General features: G+C 45.8%; 1 protein-coding gene across 1 annotated transcript in view; it reads left to right on the top strand.

Moving 5' to 3' along the window:
• Positions 1–162: 162 nt before the first annotated feature.
• LOC142765931 (solute carrier family 2, facilitated glucose transporter member 8-like) overlaps positions 163–22,195 on the top strand; it is a 50,059-nt gene continuing 28,026 nt past the window's right edge. Inside the window, exon 1 of the mRNA XM_075867739.1 lies at positions 163–203. Coding sequence (XP_075723854.1) covers positions 163–203 — 41 coding nt within the window. The remainder of the gene's footprint in view (positions 204–22,195) is intronic.

Below are 22,195 nucleotides of genomic sequence, written 5' to 3'. Positions count from 1 at the left end.
AACTCCTAACTATTGCTACCTTCTTACGTTACAGGATTCCCCCTCCCGCCGAAAGAATGCGCGCGTTGCATATTACGATGACTGATGAACAAGCAGTTTTAGAACACACACAAAAAAATTGTTCAAATGGGCTGTAGTTCCACATCAGATTGAAGTTCCATAATGTCACACAAAGATTTCACAGGAGAGGGCAGCAATCCAGGGTTAGTACAGCTCTGATGGATGGGGCTGACTGTTGCGTTCTGGAAAACACAAGTGCACTTTGAGCGTAGAAACTGATGAAATAGTTGCCATTATTGCGAGGAGTGGACGCTGTTTGAAAGCCTTGCAGTAGATCGGCCTTCGGCGTCGCTGTCTTCGCTGCGTGCGTGCTCGTTGTCGTAAACTAAAGGGATGGTGTCTGAATCCTTGCGTGGTAGAACTGGTGACTTCTTGTCTTGTTCGGTGTTTCTTGAGGTTTGGGAGTTGTAATCTTAGGCGCAGGCTATCTTTTGTGCCAAATGCGTTTCTGGCACCGATTCTTTATGCGAAGATGCCTCGCTTCATGAATTTGTTCTAAGAGGCTTGCTTTGTGTCGTCGTCCATGTTGGTGTGTCCGTTGGAGTGTCTGCGATTCACGGACTTGCTTTTGCTGGCGCTGCTCAGGAGATTGCTGTAGTGGCGCCCCTTCTGGAATAGGGCATTCAATTCCTTCGAGGTTAGATGTATGTATTACTTTTGCATACTTTCGGTTCTTGGAGCTGTGAGCACAGGATGGGGATACCACAGGTGACGTGGTATTATTAGGTTCAGACTGCACAGTCTGCTGAGCCATCGAAATAAAGTTTTGTGATGAAAAACACCTTTTCGAATCGTCGTGGCATGGTTGGGTATTTTCCCGATGTGTCAATGGTTCATCTATTGTAAACACGGTGTCCTTACGAGGCAGACGGTGAGCGTTAAGAGCACCTGAGGAGCCGCGTGATGTAAAACCGTGTGGCGGGCCATGTATGCGAGACGAAGAATGGAGAGCATCAAGTGGTTGAGCAGCGTCTCGCGTCATATGCTTAATCGATGATTTTGGAAGTGCCCTCTTGCGTGCAGAACGGAGGCCCGCTCGATGGTTTTGTTTTTTCCAAAATACGCATTCTCGCCTGTCACTGAGCCCGTGTGCCATTTCGTCTTGTGCCAGTGGTCGAATCTTGTTGTGCGTTCGAATGGTTGAAGACTGCCTGTGAAATTGACGACTGAGTGCAGTTGTCTGCGGATAGTGGGTTATAATCGAGTCTTCGTCGTAGTCGTCACTGTAATCTTTAAACCAAACGATTATTTCTTGTTTGATTTTTTTTTATTGTTGTTCTTCCCTATCTACTTCTTCTAACTCCTAACAATTGCTGCCTTCTTACGTTACATATATATACTTCTTTCTTTGACCAAGGCCCTCCTATCGAAACGGTAGTAAAAAGTGCGTTTTTTGTGTTAGGGACCTTCCTTGGAGTTCTTTGATGATTCGTTGAAATCCCAAGGAGATTCAGGCTACGAGATGTGCCATGGTTTCGCTCTTCGGATAACTTCGACTACCTCGATTTCATCGGCGCACTGGTAGTACATGGGCCCAACAGCATTTCGCCACCATCGACAGTAGACCGCCGTGGCTACAATCGAGGTCAATACTTTGGTAGGCGAGCACCATAAGCACTGGGCTACCACTGCTTCCGAACCGTATCGAAACACATCGAAATACATCGAAATAATGGGTTAGGAAACAACTTCTTGGGGTCCTAGCAAACTATACAATTCTCACACATATTGAACACCACTCTTATGGCACTTAAAAAAACTATAAGTCAGTCAAAATGTCTAGGAACATAACTTTGTAGAACTTTTCTTGAAACGTTCGGTGTGTGGTGCTGCCTTTGTTATCACACCTAGCACTTTTGAGTACTACGCCATGCTTGTCTGTCATACCTATAAGATCACTTCTCATTCTTCTCTGTTAGGTGTGTGCGTGCGTGCGCGCGCATGTGTGTGTGTGTGTTTGTGTGTGTGTGTGTTTGCATGTGTGCGTGTGTGTGCGTGCGTGCGTGCGTGCACGCGGGTGTTTTAAATGCTAAAATTTACCCTTCGTCGAAGCGGGAACCGGCGTCAGGACTGGAAACCAAGTGCAGCTATGGCCGACTGGGAACCAACCCAGTCGGCCAGAGCTGCACTGTCGTCGGAGATCGTAAGGGCACAATTGGTCGGCGTGGGATCCAGTGAGCGAGTCTCCTTCACTATTACTACTTTGTCATATCGTATACCTAGCGTGAAGTTGGCAAATACAAGGTCGGCGCACATTCCCCTGGTTGTTGTTGGTTCCTTCCAATCATACGAAATGCATAACCATATCGAGACGTCATACTCTCCACAAGCCAGTCGGTGTCCGTGATCTCCATCGTCGGGACGTACAGCGGGTGCCTTACATGTGCTGTGCCGTGATGGCAGAAGGAGATTGTGTGATGATGATGATGATGATGATGATCCTTGACACTCTGGCGCACACCCACAAAGGGGGATCGGCCAAGAACCGGGCGGCAGGATCTTAACTAAAAGGCTAATGGTTTTTCAAAGAAAACGTAATTTTGGGCTGAAAAAAAAATATAGAAAGAAAAGCCGAAAATCGAAAAAGGAGTATATCTGAGCAGGGAACGATGCAGGCCATCAGATGCGATTTGAGACAGAGGTAATGGTGGGTCTAAAATGATGTGTATATATATATATATATATATATATATATATATATATATATATATATATATATATATATATATATATATATATATATATATAGGCAGATTAACATGGCAATCGCTTTGTTTCAATTACGTATTCAAATACCGCAGAGCAGACGTCCCAGTGGCTATAACCGAATTTAATGCTGCCAAACGACAAAATTACTGCCACATTTAATTCTAATCCCAATTTTTCAAGTGGAGCTACCAGGTATCTTTTCCGCTGATGAGAATACCGGCGACAGAACAAAAAGAAGTGATCTATCGTTTCCATTTTTTCGCAAGTCTGACATAAAGGTGACGCCTTTAGACCAACTTTATGCAAATAATAATTCAGTTGAGGAATTCTGCAACGCAATCTTGTAAAAGTAACTTCCAAGTGCCGTGTTGCACACCACTGTCTATTCCAGCGGCATCTTAGATGTGCGAAATCTCGATATTTATCCAATGAGTAGCAGTCGTATTCACGCAAACAGAGGTTTCTAAACCTTATTGCTGTCGCGTAAGCCGTATCAGGCAAAACCGGGATAATGGGACCGCTAAGAGATACTGTGGCTAGTGCATCCGCCATCTCATTGAGATATATGCCACGATGACCTGGTACCCATAAGAGCTGCAGTTTTTTCACATTTGTCGGTATGAGTTGTCGAAACATGTGCATAAGTGTTAAGTTGGCTCCTGAAGACAGAGCAGCACATACTGAAAAAGAATCTGTAATTACGACTGCTTGCGATTCGCCCAAAGGAAGTTTCCGTAGTGCCAGTACAATAGCAAATAATTCTGCCATGAATATTGGTGTGTAATCTGGGAGTCTAACCGAAAAGGACCAGTCAAGGGAACGTGAGAAGATACCTGCCCCAGCCTTTTCATTTGATACGGATGCATCGGTCGCAATTATGTTGTTCAAGTTCACATGCGCCAAGTAATCCTGCAGCCGATCATTTAAATATTGAAATGGCATTTGCTTTGCGTTAGAGGGATAAATATTCTCAAATTTTATCTTAAGATCTAAGTTAACGTCTCTTGTTGTGAAAATATGTTTGATTTTGACGTGCAGTGGTTCTAGCAGCGCTTGAACGAACAAGATCTGTGGGCAGTGGAATCGTGACCACCAAGTTTCAAAAAATAAACTTGGTTCTTTAATAAAAGCATAAAATGATGCTCTCTGGGGCACAGTGTATAGTTTTAAAAATGTTTGGATAGTAAGCATTTTGAATCTATTCAACAATGACGGTAGACGCGCTTCCATGTATAGCACATTGTTAGCAACAAACTTGGGCAGTCCAAGGCACAGTCGTAAAGCCTCCCTTTCTAATAGTATTAGCGGTCTCATTTTATATGTCGCACTGCCCGAAAATAAGACACAGCCGAATTCCATTATAGGACGAATGTACATTTTATAGACCATTACCAATGTATTTCTTCGCAACCCCCTTTTTATGTTGCTGAGCTTGCGTAACCACCCCATGGCTCGTGTTGCTTTGGACGCAATGTGATCGATGTGGCTTTTCCAATTTAACGAGCTGTTATATATGATGCCTAAGTATTTAAGTGAATCCACCTGGGGAATCTGCTCTGTGCCATACATCAAGGAGATGTTGACAGGATCCCTGAACGAGAACGCTAGAAGCGCGCTTTTGTTTACATTTAGAGACATTCCAATTTTTTGAAGCCATTCCTCTATCATGTTTAGGTAATTCTGTAATGTCTGATAAAGTAATTGCAGATCACTGTTTGTCGCAAAGAAAGCAATGTCATCTGCATAAACATATAAATGAATATCGCTATGTGTTGGAATAGAACTGAGGAAGATGTTAAACAACACCGGTGAGAGCACTGCACCTTGTGGTACGCCACGGTATTGTCGATATCTGTTAGAAAAACAACCCCTTTGAAAGCAATAAAACTCTCTCTCCTTTAAAAACTCTGCTACCCATGATGTCATGTATTTAGGTAAGTGTGACCTTTCCATCTGCTCTATTAGTATTTTATGCTCCACTTTGTCATACGCCTTGGCTAAATCCAGAGTAACTAATGCACAATACTCTCTTCTACGCCTAGCCAACTGTATACGACTCTCCAAATCCGCGTGCGCACACCATATGGAGCATCCCGATTTAAAGCCAATTTGACTGGGGTTCAAGATTGATTTCTCCTCAATGTATTTTATTACACGTGCATTCAAAACTCTTTCAGTTAGTTTAACCAAATTAGATGTAAGAGAAATGGGCCTCACATTGTCAAGTGTATACCCAAGCGCCTGTTTTTTAAGTATCGGAATTATTTTGGAAAGTTTCCAATCCGCCGGTATCCAAGAAGTTTTCAAAGAGTAATTAACCATATTACAGAGTTCATGAGGGGAAATGTCATATAGTACTTTTATCATTGCTGAAGTTACTCCATCTGGTCCAGGTGCTGTAGGAGGTAAGTGCCTCACTACACCCGCTAGTTCCGCTAATGTCACCTCGTTGAACTCCTCCCCTGCAATTGGCTTTACTATGTGTCTTGGCATTGTTGATCTGAATCTTTCTTCTAATCCTTTAGCAACATTTTCTAAGACTTCAGTGAGTTCGCTAGGCGATAGAATTGAAGAATCACTATTGTCTGATGGTGGTATCATTTTTCTGGAACGCAAAAATCTAAAAAGCGCCTTTCTGTTGTATGGTTTTGAAAGATAGCTAAATTTGTTAGTGTCATAGTCATCTTTTGCTTTGCGTACTGTGCGTTTAAAATCTGCTGCCACGTATTTATAGTCACACCAGTTTTTTGGGCATTGGTTGTGCATAAGTTGCTTCCACGCCGCTTTTCGTTTTCTATACCCCCTCGTACAATCAGCGTTCCACCATGGGCTAAACGACCCGCCTGTGCCTGAAGTTATTGAAAAAGTTGACTTTTTTATTGCTCTTTTCAGTACCGCACACAGACTCATAGCCCGAATGTCTTCCTGCATGTCCTTGCGAAGAACCAAAGTAGGCTTCAAGTCTTTTTGTAAACGCTCATAATTTACAAACGAGCCAATTTTACCAGTTAGAAATATCCCGGGAAAGTTAATATCAAAGCTAATAGGAAGGTGGTCACTGTTTGTTGCGCAATCTAATGTTTTCCACGACGAAATGTTTAGTGAGAAGCTGCAAAAGGTCAGATCTATCGCCGACTTTGATTGTCTCCTAATAAACGTAGCAGTGGGGAAATTTACACAAGATAAGTTATTATCAACAGTCCATTCCCACAAGCGCCTTCCATTTACATCAGTCTTGAAACCCCAAGACACGTGGTGTGAATTAAAGTCACCAGTTAATATTACATCCTTCCTGCAGGAAGCTAACATTGCATCTAAGCATCTTGTGTCCTGTACTCCTACCGGAAAGTATGCGTTAACAAAAGAAAATTGTGTGGTCTGGAATGCTCTTGTTCTTCATCTTCACCAACGTAATTCTGAGCGTTATGAAAGGCAGGCTACCACAATGGGGTGATAAGCCTCGACCACAAGGAGCCCCAGCCATTAAAGAAAAAGACACGGTAAATTCACATCGCCGTTCTCCGCACCTACATCATGATGACCCTATTTTTTCTTCTATTTCTTTTCCTAGCTTGTACTTTGCTTGTCGCGTTGGCCGAGTTCATGATTGGAGTGCGTTGCTAACGCACAAGAAACAAACAAAATAGATGGTTAGTTCACGCTCCTCGTGTGTGTGTTCGTTTGTGCCCAAATGATCCAAATTTCCGCAGACCTCCACTACAGCGTCCTTCGCAATCACGAGGTGGTTTGGGGACCTTCAACCGCAGATGTTATTATAATTATTATTATTATTATTATTATTATTATTGCGTCTTTTTAAATTATATTTTATGGTACGTTGAGGTATTAGAACAAATGTCGCAAAGTTTTTTCTAACAAATACTCACTAGAGAATATTAATCTACAATATGAGAGAACAACTTTTCAGGCATATGTGAGCACTCTAAATAAAGTCCCATTTTTTTTATTTTTTTGTAAGTAAAATTTCATTAAAGTGGACCTTACGCGAACACTTTTAACTTAAGTAGCACTAACCTTTAAAAATTATTCTTGTACAGACGTAAAAAAATGGCAGCATATCCACGGAGTGAATGATGGAGAGTGGGGCGAAGCATTCGTCCGTCCATGCGTCCGTCTGTGTGACCGTTCATGCGTCTGTTTGTGCGCCCGTCCCTGCGTTCTTTCGTGCATCCGCCCCTGCGTCCGTTCATGCATCCATCCATGCATCTGTTTGTGTGTCCGTTCGTTCATCTATTCAACACTCCAAATCCCACCATCTCGCATCTTTTTATCATATATTCCCCATATAGAAGCACCGCCATCCAGCGGACATTCCAAGGACTAAACGAGAGGTGGCACACGCACACTTTCTTACGGCCTGCGCTTTGGGTCCACTTCCCACCTTTAACCACCTCGAGTTCATGGTATATTCTAGTTCACTGTATTCATGGCACTGCGACCAAACGCTCGCTAAACCTTTCGAAAACCAAGGAGGTTACGCCTAGCGAGTATAGCGTAGCAACCTTTCCCTGTCAGATAGGGCTCAATTTACATGCCAATGGCTGCTAATGAGAAATGAGAGACAGGAGAATTCGGCTTTTACTTTCTTACGGCTTGCGCTTCGTATCTACTTCTCATTTTTAACCACCTTGAGTTCATTCATGGTATATACAAGTTCATTGTATTCATGGCACTGCGGCTCAACGCTCGCTAAATCTTTCTAAAGCTAAGGAGGTTACACCCAGCGAGTATAATGTAGCATCCCTTTCTTGTCCGATAGTGCTCAATGTACATGCCAATGGCTGCTAATGGGGATCGCAGCGTGCGGGTTGACTAAAAGCCGAAAGCTCCTGTCTCTCATACCCCATTATCAGCCATTGGCATGTACATTGAGCCCTATTTTTTGTTGTTCAACAACGCACAGAAGGAATCTCTACCGGCACCACCTTGGAGGTCAAGTGTTATACCTATTTCGGGTATGTGCCACTGGTGGTTACATACGAGGGACGCCCAAGCCACGCCATAAGCGTGTTAGCGTCTCTCGTCGTTGTTAGCGTCTCACGGCGTCTCTGGGCTGGCGGACGCCCGTCATGGCAAGCCAGCCCCCGAAGAAGGCGCTAGCCTTCGACGTAGTCGTCCCCGAGGGGACTAGTCCCGAAGACGTCGTTGACGCGACGTCTTCAATAGTAGGAATCGAAGAAGTGTACTGCGTTCAGCACTTTGGAGGCCGGAACTACCAAGTTACCGTCAACAGTGAGGCCGCACTGGCCCAAATCGTAGACGCGTCGCACCTTATCATCCGAGGAGAGCGCGTCGCCATCGTACCCCTGGGACCCCAAGTGACCCAAGTGACCGTCCTGTTCCTGCCGTGCCGCGTACCCAGCGAAGTCCTCGCACAAGCACTCTCTCCCTACGGGAAGGTGCTGCACATCACCAGAGGACTCATGGGATCGCGCCCAACCGTGACCACTGGGACGCGATACGTCCGCATGGAAATGAAGGCTTCGTCACCGGTGCCCAACTACCTCAAGGTCGCGGGCCATCGAGTGACCTGTGACTATAAAGGCATCCAGCGAGTGTGTCGTCGATGTGGAGACAGTGGGCACTTCCGCATGAACTGCACAGCTCCGTTTTGTGGAAGGTGCGGCGTTTATGGCCACGACGGGAAAGGCTGCTCGCTGCCGTGTCGCCGTTGTGGGGACCCGCATGCCACCGTGGCCTGCACCATCAGGCCATCGTATTCCGAGGCGGCATCTAAGGATTTCCCTCCACTTCAACCAGGAACGCCATCTAAGAACAAGTGCGACGATTCGTCGGCGCGAGCTGTGGTGGCCGACCACGACCAGGGTGTGCCAATCGCGGCGCTGCACCAGACGCCCACTGCGTTCCCAGCGATTCCGGGCCTGGTAATCCCTCCAGGTACTGAAAACTTAAGTTCCCCGCGTCCCGTGGCCATTTCTGAGGAATCGCAGGCCAAGCCCTCGTCAGACGAAGCGCCTCGTGAGGACGGCGTCTCGGATGGGAATATTGCATCTGAGGCTCCTCGCGTTGCTGCTCTGTCGACAACAAGTTCAGGTGTCATCGAGGAGTCTACATCTCAAGACGACGACGCCTGCATCTACGAGGACTCCAACAGCACCGCGAGTGAGGCGCCCCTACAAATTGACGAAGACACCAGCCCCAGTGACATAAGCCAGGACAGTGGAGACGTCTTTGTACCATCCTCGCTCAAACACCCGGACACCAAACGCCCCCGGATCACTACTCGTGACTTAGAAGCCCCCACCAGAGACAGAAGTCCCCTGCGGACTTCGACGCGATCCCGGAAGCCCCGAGCCTCCGGTGGATCGCCTGGCCGGAAAAAATGACTCAGCCACTTGCGGGGCATTGGCTCCCGCACCTGATAAAGGTACCCCTGCATTTGCGTGATCCGATAGTATGTTTTCATTTTCCCCATGGCTCTTACTCTAAAAGTTATTACTTTTAACGTTCAAGGTTTCCGAAATCCACAAAAACAGGCTGAGGTATTGGCTTTTGCACGTTCAGTGCACTGTGATTTGCTGTTCATGCAAGAAACAAATTTTTTCAAGCTTTCTGATGTACTCGCTTTCAAGCGCGCGTTCAATTTTGATTGTTTCTTTTCGTACGCCAGCACGCAATCGACTGGCGTCGGAGTCGTTATTTTTAACCGAGGTCTTTTGCGTGACCATCATGTTTCCTTCGATGCCTTCGGACGCGTGCTGGCGTTCGACTGCACCTTTTTTTCGTTAAGAATAAGATTTGTTGCCGTGTATGCCCCAGCGGCACGCGAAAACTCAAACGCGTTCTTCCAATCTCTTGATGCGTTCCTTTTAAATTCCCGACATGTGGTACTTTTAGGGGATTTCAATTGTGTCTTAGACTCACACGCAGACGTTCGAGGTCCGGGTCGCGGCCGGTCAAACTGGAATGCCAGAGAACTCGAACGTCTAGTGCAGCAATTGGCATTGAGTGACATTCATCAAATTGTGCATGGCAGTAATTATGCCTATACTTGGCGTCGAGCAACGTCGAGCAGCCGAATTGATCGCGTGTATGCATCCCCCAGTATCATTACCTACGTTCACGACATTGGGGTAATGTCATTGCCACCGACACCGGTGTACATTAGCGACCATCGGCCGGTTATGTTATCTCTCCGCCTGCCAGCGGGGACGCCAACGGTTGACAGACCATGGCGTCTCGATTGCCGTGTCCTCCAGGACTCTCAGGCTACGGAAAAATTATCCCGAGCGTTACGCGCATCGCTTATTGGGGCCGATGTAGCTGATTGGGATCGCCTCAAAGAACAGTGGCGGCATCATTGCAGTGCGTCGGGCAGAGGACTTTGCACCCGTATGTCAAAAGATGCGTCATTGTTAATCCAGAAGATACGCATTGCCAATCGAGATCCCAGTCCTTCCACTGTAATGCGGGCATGGCAAGAGGAGCTCATTGAACGGTACCAGCGTATTATGCGCGCTTCTTCACTCTCGGCTGCAGCTTGGCGCTGTAGACGTGCGCCCTGTGCGCACCCTGAGGTGCTAAGGTATGCACGCAGAGCTCTGCTTCGTCCACCAGGCTCGCCTGCCCACTCGCTGAGCTCTATCACCCCAGCTGCTGCGGGTACGCGCGACTTTCAGGAATTCACTCAACACTTTGAGTCAATAGCTAAATCTGGTGCTAATGTCTGTTACCCAGGATCCGTTTCTTCGCATCCTCTACTAGCAAATTTACCTCATGATTCCAACATGTCAAATGACGTCCTCCTATCACCGCCATCCGATGACGAAATCAAAGGCGCATTAGACGCAATGAAAAAGGGATCGGCCCCAGGGCCTGACGGACTGCCTGCAGAGTTTTATGTACAGTTCTGGCCTATCATTGGTCCAACTATGTCACGCGTCATTCGCAAGTGTTTCCAAGATATTACACTTCCAACTTCTTTCCACAAAGGCCGTATAACACTAGTTCCCAAGAAAGACCCAATGTCCACGCGACCAGAAGATTGGCGCCCTATTACCCTACTCAATGTAGATTACAAGCTCTTGGCTAACATTTTGGTGCACCGAATCAGTCCATTTCTTGCAACATTAACCGCTCCCCACCAGGTCTGTTCTGTTCCGGGCCGAGAAATACACACCCATACGTGGTTAACGCGTGACATCATCCAATACACCATTAGCCGATGTGCGCAAGGACTGTTGGTTTCATTAGATCAAGAGAAAGCTTTTGATTTCATAGAACATGGCTACATACTAAATGTTTTACATGCATACGGATTCCCGGATAAGTTCATTGACCTTATCAATGCGATGTACACCAATTTAGAAAGTACCCTTTACTTAGATTCCCGTGAGAGTCACGCATTTAGAGTCACGCGTGGGGTTCGTCAAGGGTGTCCCCTCTCCCCAGTGTTATTTATCCTTGCATTAGAGCCCTTCTTAAGGGCCGTTGAACATCACCCGCAGATTCGTGGCTTACCTCTACCCGGTAACACTCAAGTAAAAGTCGCTGCATATGCAGATGATATCACTCTCTATGTACATAATGAACAGTCGCTGCAGCATGCTCTTGATACATTCCATGATTTCGGTATTATCTCCGGTGCAAGGTTAAACTTTTCTAAAAGCCAGTATTTTTTCATTGGCAACCCCAGCGGTCGTATCAACATCACGTCGCCTTTACAGTGGTCTCCTGAGATTTCAATACTCGGAGTTACTTTCACTGTATTCGGTATACAGGATAGCATCTGGTCATCCGTTGTACAAACTCTTCTAAATGATATCGAAGCAGCCAGGTACTTCGAATTCCCCCTCTTGGAACGCCGATACTTAACTCAAACGGTGTACCTAGGAAAATTTTGGTACCTTTGCCATTCTGTTAAACCACCGCTCCATGTCTGCAGGAAAGTGCAAAGCTGCATCAGTTCATTTTTTTGGTCTGGTGGCACAGAATTGTTATCGCGTCCAGCGTTAGCTCAACCGCGAGATCAAGGCGGTTTTGCATTCCCCGACGTTTCCGTCACGGCTTCTACATTGTGCCTCCGCACTCTATTGCGAATACTAAGCAATGATGACATGCCCGCTCAGACACTGGCTCGTTACCATCTGGGGCCATCACTACGTGTCTTCTTGCCGGATAGCCAATTAAACAAAGGTCCCCAATCAACTGAATTACCATCTTTGTATCGAGCCCTTCTGGCATTTCACCGACGTTTGGAAGTTACGTGCCCAGAGATAGAGGTGGCCGATTCTAAAGTGGTGGACACAATGGCCGCCCTTCTACGGCCCTTGGTGCCCCAGCATCGTCAATCTGTATTGAACCGCGCTTGGAAACCAATAACTGCCGCAGTGTTGCCAGGGCATCTAAGAGACTTTGTCTGGAAGTTGGGCTGGGGCTTGCTCCCCACGCGAGACCGGTTGCAGCGATGGCAGGTGGTTCGCACTTCCACTTGCCCCAACTGCGTCATGGTAGAGACCAATCGACATGCGACGTTTGAATGTGTGGTTTCCCGCCTTTTTTGGCGTGCGGTTAATGCTGGTTTTCGGGGACAGGGTGTGCGAACTTTCGTGTCCAACGGCCGATTTCCGCGTAGCCGCTTCTCCGCTCTCTTAATAGTTGCGGGGCTGTTCAGCCTTTGGAGAAACCGATGTGAGGCCGTAGCTGCCAATTGCCGACGGCGTGCCTTGTGGCCGATACTGGGGAGATTGAGACGAGAGATCCTCGCGTTCCTCTCCGAAGAGCTTTTCTTCCTCGGGGAGCAAGAGTTTCTGCGGCATTGGTCGTGCCCTTTCGTCAAGGTGGAACACGAAAGGATACAACTCATTTTTCGACCGACTTGGTGCTAAGCAGCGCCCGTTGAGTTGTTATATATGATTTCGTTTGTTACAAATTGTGTTTCATTTGGCTCTATGGTATCGTTATACTCTTGTATCGTTATATCACATTGAATTTTTGTGTACATGTATGCCAACATAATCATGTATATTAGAGCAAATGTCTTCACTGTAACGTAGTGATGTTAGTCGTGAAATATAGATGTGCAGAAGTGTATGTGCCCTGTTACTGGAATGGTATGAAGCTTTGTGTTCTGTACATGCTGTAAATAAACTTTTTCTAAACAAGGAGCTTCGCTCCTAAAAAAAGCTTTGGCTTACGCAATATACCAAAACAAATGTGATCTGATAAATAATAAAGACATAGTGAATAAATCATCCCCCCCCCAAAAAAAGTATGCACTAGCATTAGGGGCCCGTAAGTATAAACGGCAGCCGTATAAAGTCTTCTGGCGCAATTTCGCCTACTGAGATTCATTGCGCTCCTAGTAATTTGATATGAAAATGTGCCGAGTTTTATTGAGAAATGTTCATCAGGAAAGGAGTTATGACTAATCGCGTACGGAAAATAGCAGAAACATGACCTATGAGAAAATCAACAAAACAGATTTGAGATCGATGCGATGCTCACACACGATACTCAGGAGGAGTGGAACTTGCCATATGGGCAGCCAGTTCCATCGTGTAACTTATTACTGTGTACCTTATAGTTCGAGTGGCAAATCAGAATTTTTGTTTTCTAGCTTGTTATATATCGTCACTGCCATGACGGGGCGCTTTCCAGCTGTGGTTCTTGTAAGCTTTTGCAGTGTAGAAGGCAGCCACGATCCACATTTGCCTAAAGATATTAAATGTGCTTCGGCTGTCAGAGAAATGACAGACAACGTTAACCAAAGCAAGTTTGGTGATTTTTAGGCTCACATGCGTGCCGTTAAGCGTGAAAAACACATGCACCACGTTACACGTTACACGTTCACCTAGTGAGAAGTTTATGACTTTTATGCCTGAAAATGACGTGTTCACGAAGCCCTGGGGCATTTTCACATGTTCACACGCAATAAAAATACTAAATTATTAATAAAGCTCACCATATCAAGCTAATGTAATGATGCAGACAAAACTGGCCCTTTCAGTTTCGGTTTTGTAGGTGGTGGGTCATAAAACATTTTTGATTCTTTCTTTTGAAAAAGAAAAAAAACTGCACAGACAGAAATTTTCTGCAGCAGTATGATGGACAATGAATTTTGCATTGAACACGAGCAATAAAGATGGCATTTTGAAAAAGAATCATTTTTGAACGTTGCCTCATACCTCGAACCCCAACAATTATTCATTTCGTGTGGGCTTTCCGCTTGAGGAGCACAGTGTAAGTTTCATGATGGTCATTGTAGACGTGACATTACAATTCCTTGCTACAGATTTCTTCATTCACCCTAGTTCTGAAATAGTGCACAATAAGCACTCATATAGCTGTGTTGAGACAACTTTCACTTTCGCGTTTTACTTTTTTTGATGACAGACAGATCAGCCATGTTATTTTTCCCTATTTGTAAGGAAACACAGAGCTCTAACTATAAGGTATTGTCATTTATCATGAATCGTGCCTTCCCTGTCATCCTGTAGTTATTCTGAAGGGCGAATCACTTTACGTTTTAGGCTTGTCCATTGTCCATGTTCGCAGGGACGATGATGCTGATGATGGTGAAGAGTAACTGTATTCTAGACAACTCACTCTTTTTCTGCCATAGATGAAAACGAAGATGAACGTGCACTTACTTACCCGCGAAAAGCAACACCGACGCTCACAACGAACTACCCTGAAGGCGAGAGCTCGCGAAGCAGAAGCAAAGCTGCAACACGGAAAACAAGCTGCTACTCCGGAGTTGAGAGCACGGCATGCGGTGGCTCAACGTCTACGCCGACAGCAAGCTACCCGGATGTGAGAGCTCGGGAAGCTGCACTAAAACGGCAGCACCCACAACAAGCTACTGCTCCGGAGTCCAGGGCGTGGGAAACGGCGGCTCAATGACAAAAACGGATTGCATATATCGTACACACGCGTTCTCTCTCATTCGCATGCGCGAGTGGTCATTGTCAGGGTTGATTCACGGTAAGAACGATTCCCAGAGCTTCGCCCACCCATCAAGATTCACATCCTGGAGATGCGTGATTTTTTTACCTTACCTGAATTTGTGTTTTCTTACTGTCACACTATCACCATCTTATACCAGGGTCATCACTACTTTACCGTCAATAAGTTCTCAACAGTCCATCGCCATCATGCGATTGTAACAGAACCACTGTCGTATTCTAGCCACTAGCCTTAGGATGTCAAAGTCGTAACGTTCAGCTGCTATCGACATCACGCTGTGTTCATTCAGTTGACGTGACACCATCGTGTAGAAGGGTTATAGAACCAGTTCAGTTTGATACATCTGTGCACACGACGGCGCAAGTGGCTGACGAATAAACGAAAGGTGCCGCTGTCGCGTTTTGCTTATAGTGTGCATCGATGCGTGCCCCCCTCCCACCCTAACAAGAAACAAACGTACACCAATCCTTCTTAAATTTGCGGCGCGTGCCACGCTGTGAGTCGCGATTCACGTGCTTATGCTTGGACTCGAATGCAGGCGTTGCAGAGTACGTTGCCATGCGGTCGGTTAATGCTATTGTTAGCGAATTGTGGTTTCTCGGGAGGAAAACCCGCCACCGTGTTCTTGGGGTTATGGAGCTCGACTGCTGAACTGCAGGTCGCGCGTTGAAATTCCGGCCACAGCGGCTGGGATTTGCAATGAAGGCGGAATCGTCGAGCATCCAGGGCATCGCTTCGCCTGATTCTTGGTCTGCCAGAGCGCATCTTGAAGCCAAAAGTGACGACCGGGAGATCACCAGTTAACAGGCAAGGATGAGTTTTATTTCTTGCCAAAAGATAGCGTGCCGTTATTGAGTGCATCGAGTAAATCTTCCGACGACACATCTCCGTGCATGTCAGATGCCCATCAGCTATAGCGTTCGCGCTCAACGAAGTGGTAAACCTGCATGTCATTGCCTTCCACGTATTGGCCCAAGAATAATTGATGAGTAGTGGTGTTCATTACAGCAGGTCACGATCTCCTATGTTACTTCTGTTGTTTTTTTCTTTGCATACACACACTAAAGGAAATCAGCCATGTTTCAATAATACCGCTATTTTAAATACCCATAAATAGTGATCATCTGCGTGGCTGGGGTTGTTGGCAGCTATGTGCTCTCCAATTAACACACACCCCTCACGACTGTCAAATAACGGGTGTTCGGCAATGAGCCAAGAATATACGCGAGATAGCTAATATTTTTGAGTGCAAGAAAGTCTCAGGATTTTCATTGATACAGTAAGCTATAAATGAACTGGCTTGTTTTTCGACAGCTTATAAACTCAGCGCTAGAGTACCCGGGTTGCAGGCATGTGAGAATTCGTTTTAATATTTCAGTACAGTGAAAGCAAGTGTTGTAATTAGAATTTATTATGTTCGAGCGAAGGGTGTATTGACTGACCTGGGTAGTTGGTCGTGTTATGAAAAACTCTCCTCACCCAAAGGTGGCCCATGAGCCATAGGAGTAATGTAGAACTCACGGGGTCCCTAATGGGCTCGCCGAAAATGAGTCGTAAGCGAAAGCCGTCTACTTTTTCTTTCGTCGATGCACCGATCCTTGCTCACCCTCCTCGCCACCAAAAGCTTTCGGCTCCTAACCTGGTTTTGCACTGACTCGCTCAGAGATCGGAGACATTGCAAGCTTTCTACACTCCATCTGGCTTTGCATTGCCTCCATGATCGGCGGGTCGATCCCCATGGCAGTGCAAATCGAGAATGTCGTGCAGTGACATCGTGATGATGCCTCAAACTTGGTAGATAATTGACGTCACCACGTGACGACTCCTTGCATCACTTCTGTTGACGCCACCACACCAGCGGTGAATTTTCGTGTTAGAAGAGGCATTTATGACTGTAATAAAACAAGATCAATTATTTTTTTCAGGAGAGGGGTTATAACCGAGACTCTTCCGTTTGAAAACGTGTGCCTTGAACACTATGCCAAGCGTTCACGCTTCCGCAATATCTGTACTGAACTGAAGCACATAAATGCGTTCTACCGGCGATGCAGATACTAACAGGGTCCCTTATTCATTTGCTTAATACGACTCGAAGACTAAAGCCGTCTTCTTTTTTTTGTTTTGTTCGTCGATGCATTGATCCCCTGCCAACCACACTTGGAAATCTTTCTGCATCTTACGTTGTCCTGCACTGCCTCCAAAATCAGAAGCACTTTACCCGGTTTCTCATTACATCACTGATCGGATCATCATCATCATCATAATCACCATCATCATCGTCGTCGTCGTCGTCGTCATCATCATCAGCCTGACTACGTCCACTGCAGGACAAAGGCCTCTCCCATGTTCCGCCAGTTAGCCCAGTCCTGTGCTTGCTACTGCCAGTTTATACCCGCCCACTTCTTAATCTCATCTGTCCACCTAACCTTCTTTCTTCCCCTGACCCGCTTGCCTTTTCTGGGAATCCAGTTTGTCACCCTTAATGACCAGCGGTTATCCTGTCTACACGCTACATGCCCAGCCCATGTCCACTTCCTCTTCTCAATTTCAACTATGATATCCTTATCCCCGTTTGTTCCCTAATCCACTATGCTCTCTGCTTGTCTCTTAAAGTTACACCTACCATTTTTCTTTACATTGCTCGCTGCGTCGTCCTCAATTTAAGCTGAACCCTCTTTGTAAGTCTCCAGGTTTCGGCCCCGTGGCTAAGTGCCGGCAAGATACAGCTGTTATATACTTTCCTCTTAAGGGATAGTGGCAATATCCCTGTCATAATTTGAGAGTGCTTGCCAAGTGTGTTCCACCCCATTCTTATACTTCTAGCTACTTCAATCTCGTGGTTCGGCTCCACGGTTATTACGTTCCCTAAGTAGACATAGTCTATTACAACTATTACCTATCTCGAAGCGCTGCTCTCTTCTGAAGTTGTGGCTTTCCTTGTTTAACTCCGTAATCATCAGTTGCAATTCGTTCACTGAGTTACTCAGCAATGCAATGTCATGGGCGAAGCACAGGTTACTAAGGTACTTTCCATTAACTCTTATCCCTAATTGTTCCCATTCTAGGCTTCTGAAAACCTCCTGTAAGCCCGCAGTAAATAGCATTGGGGAGATTGTGTTCCCCTGCCTTACACCCTTCTTGATTGGTATTCTGTTACTTTGTTTATGAAGCACTATGGTAGATCCCCTGTAGATTTCTTGCAGGATACTTATATATATTCTTCATCGACGCCCTGATTACGCAGTGTCTGCCTGCATGACGGCTGATTTTTTTACTGAATCAAACGCCTTCTTGTAATCTATGAAGGCTATGTATAGTGGTTGGTTATATTCTGAGCATTTCTCTATTACCTGATTGATAGTATAAATGTGGTGGATTGTTGAGTACCCTCTTCGAAGTCCTGCTTGTTCCTTTGGTTGATTGAATTCTAATGTTTTCTTTACTCTGTCAGCAATTACCTTTGTAAATAGCTTGTATATTGCAAAGAGCAAGCTGATCAGCCTGTAATTCTTCATGTCCTTGTCATCTGCTTTTTTATGTATTAAGATGATGTTAGCATTATTCCAAGACTATGGTATACTCTTCCCGTCAGGAGACACCTCGAAAACAGGGTGGCTAGTTTTTCTAACACAACACCTCGTAAACAGGTCGGCTAGTTTTTCTAACACAATCTGTCCTCCATCTTTCAGCATACCTGATGTTACCTGATCCTCACCAGCAGCTTTGCCTCTTTGCATGCTCTCCAAAACTTTTCTGACTTCTTCTGTCTTTACTGGTGGGGTGTCATCTGAGTTACTGCTAGTTCTTATTGCATTAAGGTCGTGGTTGTCCCGGCTACAGTAAAACTCCTCCGCTATTTTAACAATCCTATTCATATTGGTAGTAACTTTGCCTTCGTTGTCCCGTAGTGCATACATCTGATTTTTGTTTATCTCCAGTTTCCTCTTCACTGCTTTGACGCTTCCACCGTTTTTCAGAGTGTGTTCAATTATCTCCATGTTATACCTTCTTACATCGCATACCTTACGCCTACTTATCAACTTCGAAAGCTCTGCCAGTTCTATTTTGTCTCTCGTACTTGATCGCACCACCTCTGACCAAGATATGATTGTGTAGCACTCTACAGCAAGGTCTGCCACTACGTCATGTGAAGACCTCATCATTTGAAGTCTGACTGGGTGTCATGATTACGTCATAACGACGTCACCAATTTTCGCGATATCTGACGCCATCATCATGTCGTATGGTTAGGTCCTCTCGTGATAGTAATTTTAGGGGTGAAGTTCTTCGCAGTTTAACTTGTCTTACGCCGGGCGTAACCGGCAGTATCAGACAGACAGACAGACAGACAGACAAACAGACAGACAGACAGACAGACGGACGGACGGATGGACGGACAGACAGACAGACAGACAGACAGACGGACGGACGGACGGACGGACGGACAGACAGACAGACAGACAGACAGACAGACAGACAGACGAATGGATGGAAGCATTAACGGAAGCTCAGACGGATGGATGGGTGGACGGGCGGACGGACAAACACATAGACGGACAGACAGACGGATAGACCATCGGATGGACAGACGGTGGCTTCGCCCAACTCATCATATTTAACTTCGTGGATATGCTGTGCTTTTATTTGCAGCACTTGCCCCTGACGTCACCAACGCGGGAAGCCCGCTGTAAAACTTCGCGTCGGATGAGACGCCTACGGCTTTCGCCTTGAAAAACATTCGGAGAGCAGTACACGTACTGTGGGCACTTCACTGCAATATTTACTATTGGTGGGCTACGAGTGACCTGCTGGGCAACGCGTACACGAGGTAGATATAAGAAACTGCACATCTAACGGAAATGCCGATTTGGAGACAACTGAACTAAACAGCGTTTCCATGATAGCACGATTGTCCTCTGGTTGGGCTATTTAACAGGCCAACGAACGCAGGGAAGAACGTGAAAGACTACACAGCGATTCCACCGAAGAACAGTGTTCTATGTACGCTCCTACCCCTTTGAATAAATAAAAATTCAAATGAATCAATCAATAAATATCGTAATAGTTAAAAATTATTAAATTATCATTGAAAGGAGTGTACGTAGGGCACGAAAACGCCAAGCTTCTTTTGCCCCCATATCAAAGATAGCGGAAGGGCTCCTGAATTTCAGTGGTGATTATTAAAGAAAAATGTTAAGAATTCTGCCTTTTAAAGTAGTTTCGTGTCCAAGTCTAAATGGAAAGTTCTGACTCTCACGACTGGCGAAAATTGGGATGACAACGCGGATTGTGCGGCCGGAAGCAGACGCTGCACGCGGCTTGAAGCACACTGGCATGGCAGCGTCGTTAGTTTTCCCAACGGCCACTGCATCCACCTGAGAGAGCTTGCGCCTATAGGAAACGGCAAAATCGGCCTAGTTCCCGAAAAGGTTATCGTTTCTGGGTGATGGAGGAATTAGGTCAGTCGCAGAAGAGAGGCGAGTAAGTAGTGAAACAAAGGGGTGTTAAGGACAAATTGGCCAAAAAAAAATAAGGAATGCGAAATGGGCATGTCGCGCATAAGCAAGATAACTGGTGGTCATTAAAGTGTCCCTGCAGAACGATTTGAGCCTGGTCAGAAAACGTTGCCGATCGGTGGTCGAGGCTCCCGGGAACGCGCGAGCTAGATATTGTCATGCCTGCGAAATATGAACACGCGGCCTGAAACTGAGAATAAATGTTCAATGGCAGATAAAAAATCGCTTTCTCTCCTCTGGGCAAGTTACATGACACGATCCAAAATAACTGCGTTACTGGCCAAGCATGAGCCACTGGCTGATATGAGCATGGTGCACTCGCTCGTTACTTGCGCCGCGGCGGGAGGCCGCGACTTGTCTACGCGTGCGCACGTGATCGCACTGAGAACCACGCATTCGAGGCGAAAAGCAAGAGAAAAATGTTCAAGGTCGCGAGGCGCACGTGACATATTTTCTTCCCACCGCCATCTCTCTCTGCTTAGCTTCCAGCGCTTTTGTCAGGACGAGAAAATAGAATGCAGTTGCAGCGTGCGACATATATTTGTGACTTCGCTCATACTGGACAGATTGTAATTTTTTGTAACGTTGAATTCGTTGGCCGATAAGCTCCTTTAGTGAATTCATTCCATAGCTATTTGAAAAAGTGTTCTATAGTCCTCTTAAGAATGACATACAGGAAACGCGCGACGGGACGACAGAGCGTCAGACGAGCACAAGAGATTGGGAAGTTCTGTATGACGTGGCCGCAACAATCACAGTTCTGCGTTGATTGGCGGAACATGCAAGAGGCCTTTAACCTGCAGGGTCCGCAGTCAGGATGACGGTGATGATGATTATGACCATGACATCCATACTGATGAAACATCGTTATAATGACATCCTCTTTCATCAGGGCCATGCCGTCGAGTTGAGGATGTCCTAGTCATGCCACTGGCATCAACATATACCATCTGCATCAGCCAAGGTTCAGCGGCACCATCTCGGGTCATACTGTGGAGGCCACCACAATGGCGTCACGTTGACCCCTTCATTCTTTTGCTTTACTGTCATCACCCTCTTGCAAAATGTCCGTGTTGAACACGAGGGCCTCATGTACAAGCCCCCATCTGCTCTGGTGACTTACAGAAATCACCGCTTTTTGTTACAGAGCACGAGGTGGCCAAGCTGATTCCTGAGAATAATTGCTTGATGTGCACGTTCTCAAGTGGCTTGAATGCATTCGGTGTCCTCTTATACGACGTATCTCATAACAGAAATTGTTGTTGTTGTTGTTGTTTTCCTATTGTTAGTGGCGCATACCCACTGTGGGGGATTGGCCAAGAATCGAGTGGTTTCAACATTTACTGTTCATATTTGGAATGATGGAGGTTTAACAGAAACATTACCGATAGCCTAGGAAAGTGTGGTGCTAAATTTAATGCATACAAATATTTACATAAACGAATTTATTCTCAGAATAGAGCAATAATAAGATTTTATACGTATATAATTATGTGAACCTGCTAGGATAATGAAACTGGTTAATTAGTCAACCTATTAGTTTCATCAATATAGTCCCGGACGGCCTCGCATACTGTCGCATTAGAGAAACCAGAAATAGAAGCTCCAAAAGACAAAATGACAGGCAGAGATAAGTCCATACCAATACCACGTAAAGGTATTTCTAATAGGGTTTTTCGTAATGTGTTAAACCGCCTGCCGGTCAAAAAGAAATGGTCTATTGTTTCCAGTTCATCACAGAATGCACACAGTGGCGAAGGTGCCTGAGCAGACCTGTGTTTATAGAAATTTAGGAGGAGGAGGAGGAATAAATGAGGAAGGACAGGGAGGTTAGCCAAAAATTTAGATTTGGTACTCGGCAAAGCAGCCTTATGATAGCTACTTCTTGTTTTCGAGTGCGGCAAAAGTCTCTTCGCCAGGGATATAATAATTGGCGATATTCTGTAGAGTTTGTTAGTGTT

The sequence above is a fragment of the Rhipicephalus microplus genome, chromosome 1, assembly GCF_043290135.1.
Source record: "Rhipicephalus microplus isolate Deutch F79 chromosome 1, USDA_Rmic, whole genome shotgun sequence".
Taxonomy (NCBI): Eukaryota; Metazoa; Arthropoda; class Arachnida; order Ixodida; family Ixodidae; genus Rhipicephalus; species Rhipicephalus microplus.
The sequence above is the reverse complement of the archived record's forward strand: the minus strand, read 5'-3'. Positions and strand labels throughout refer to the sequence as shown.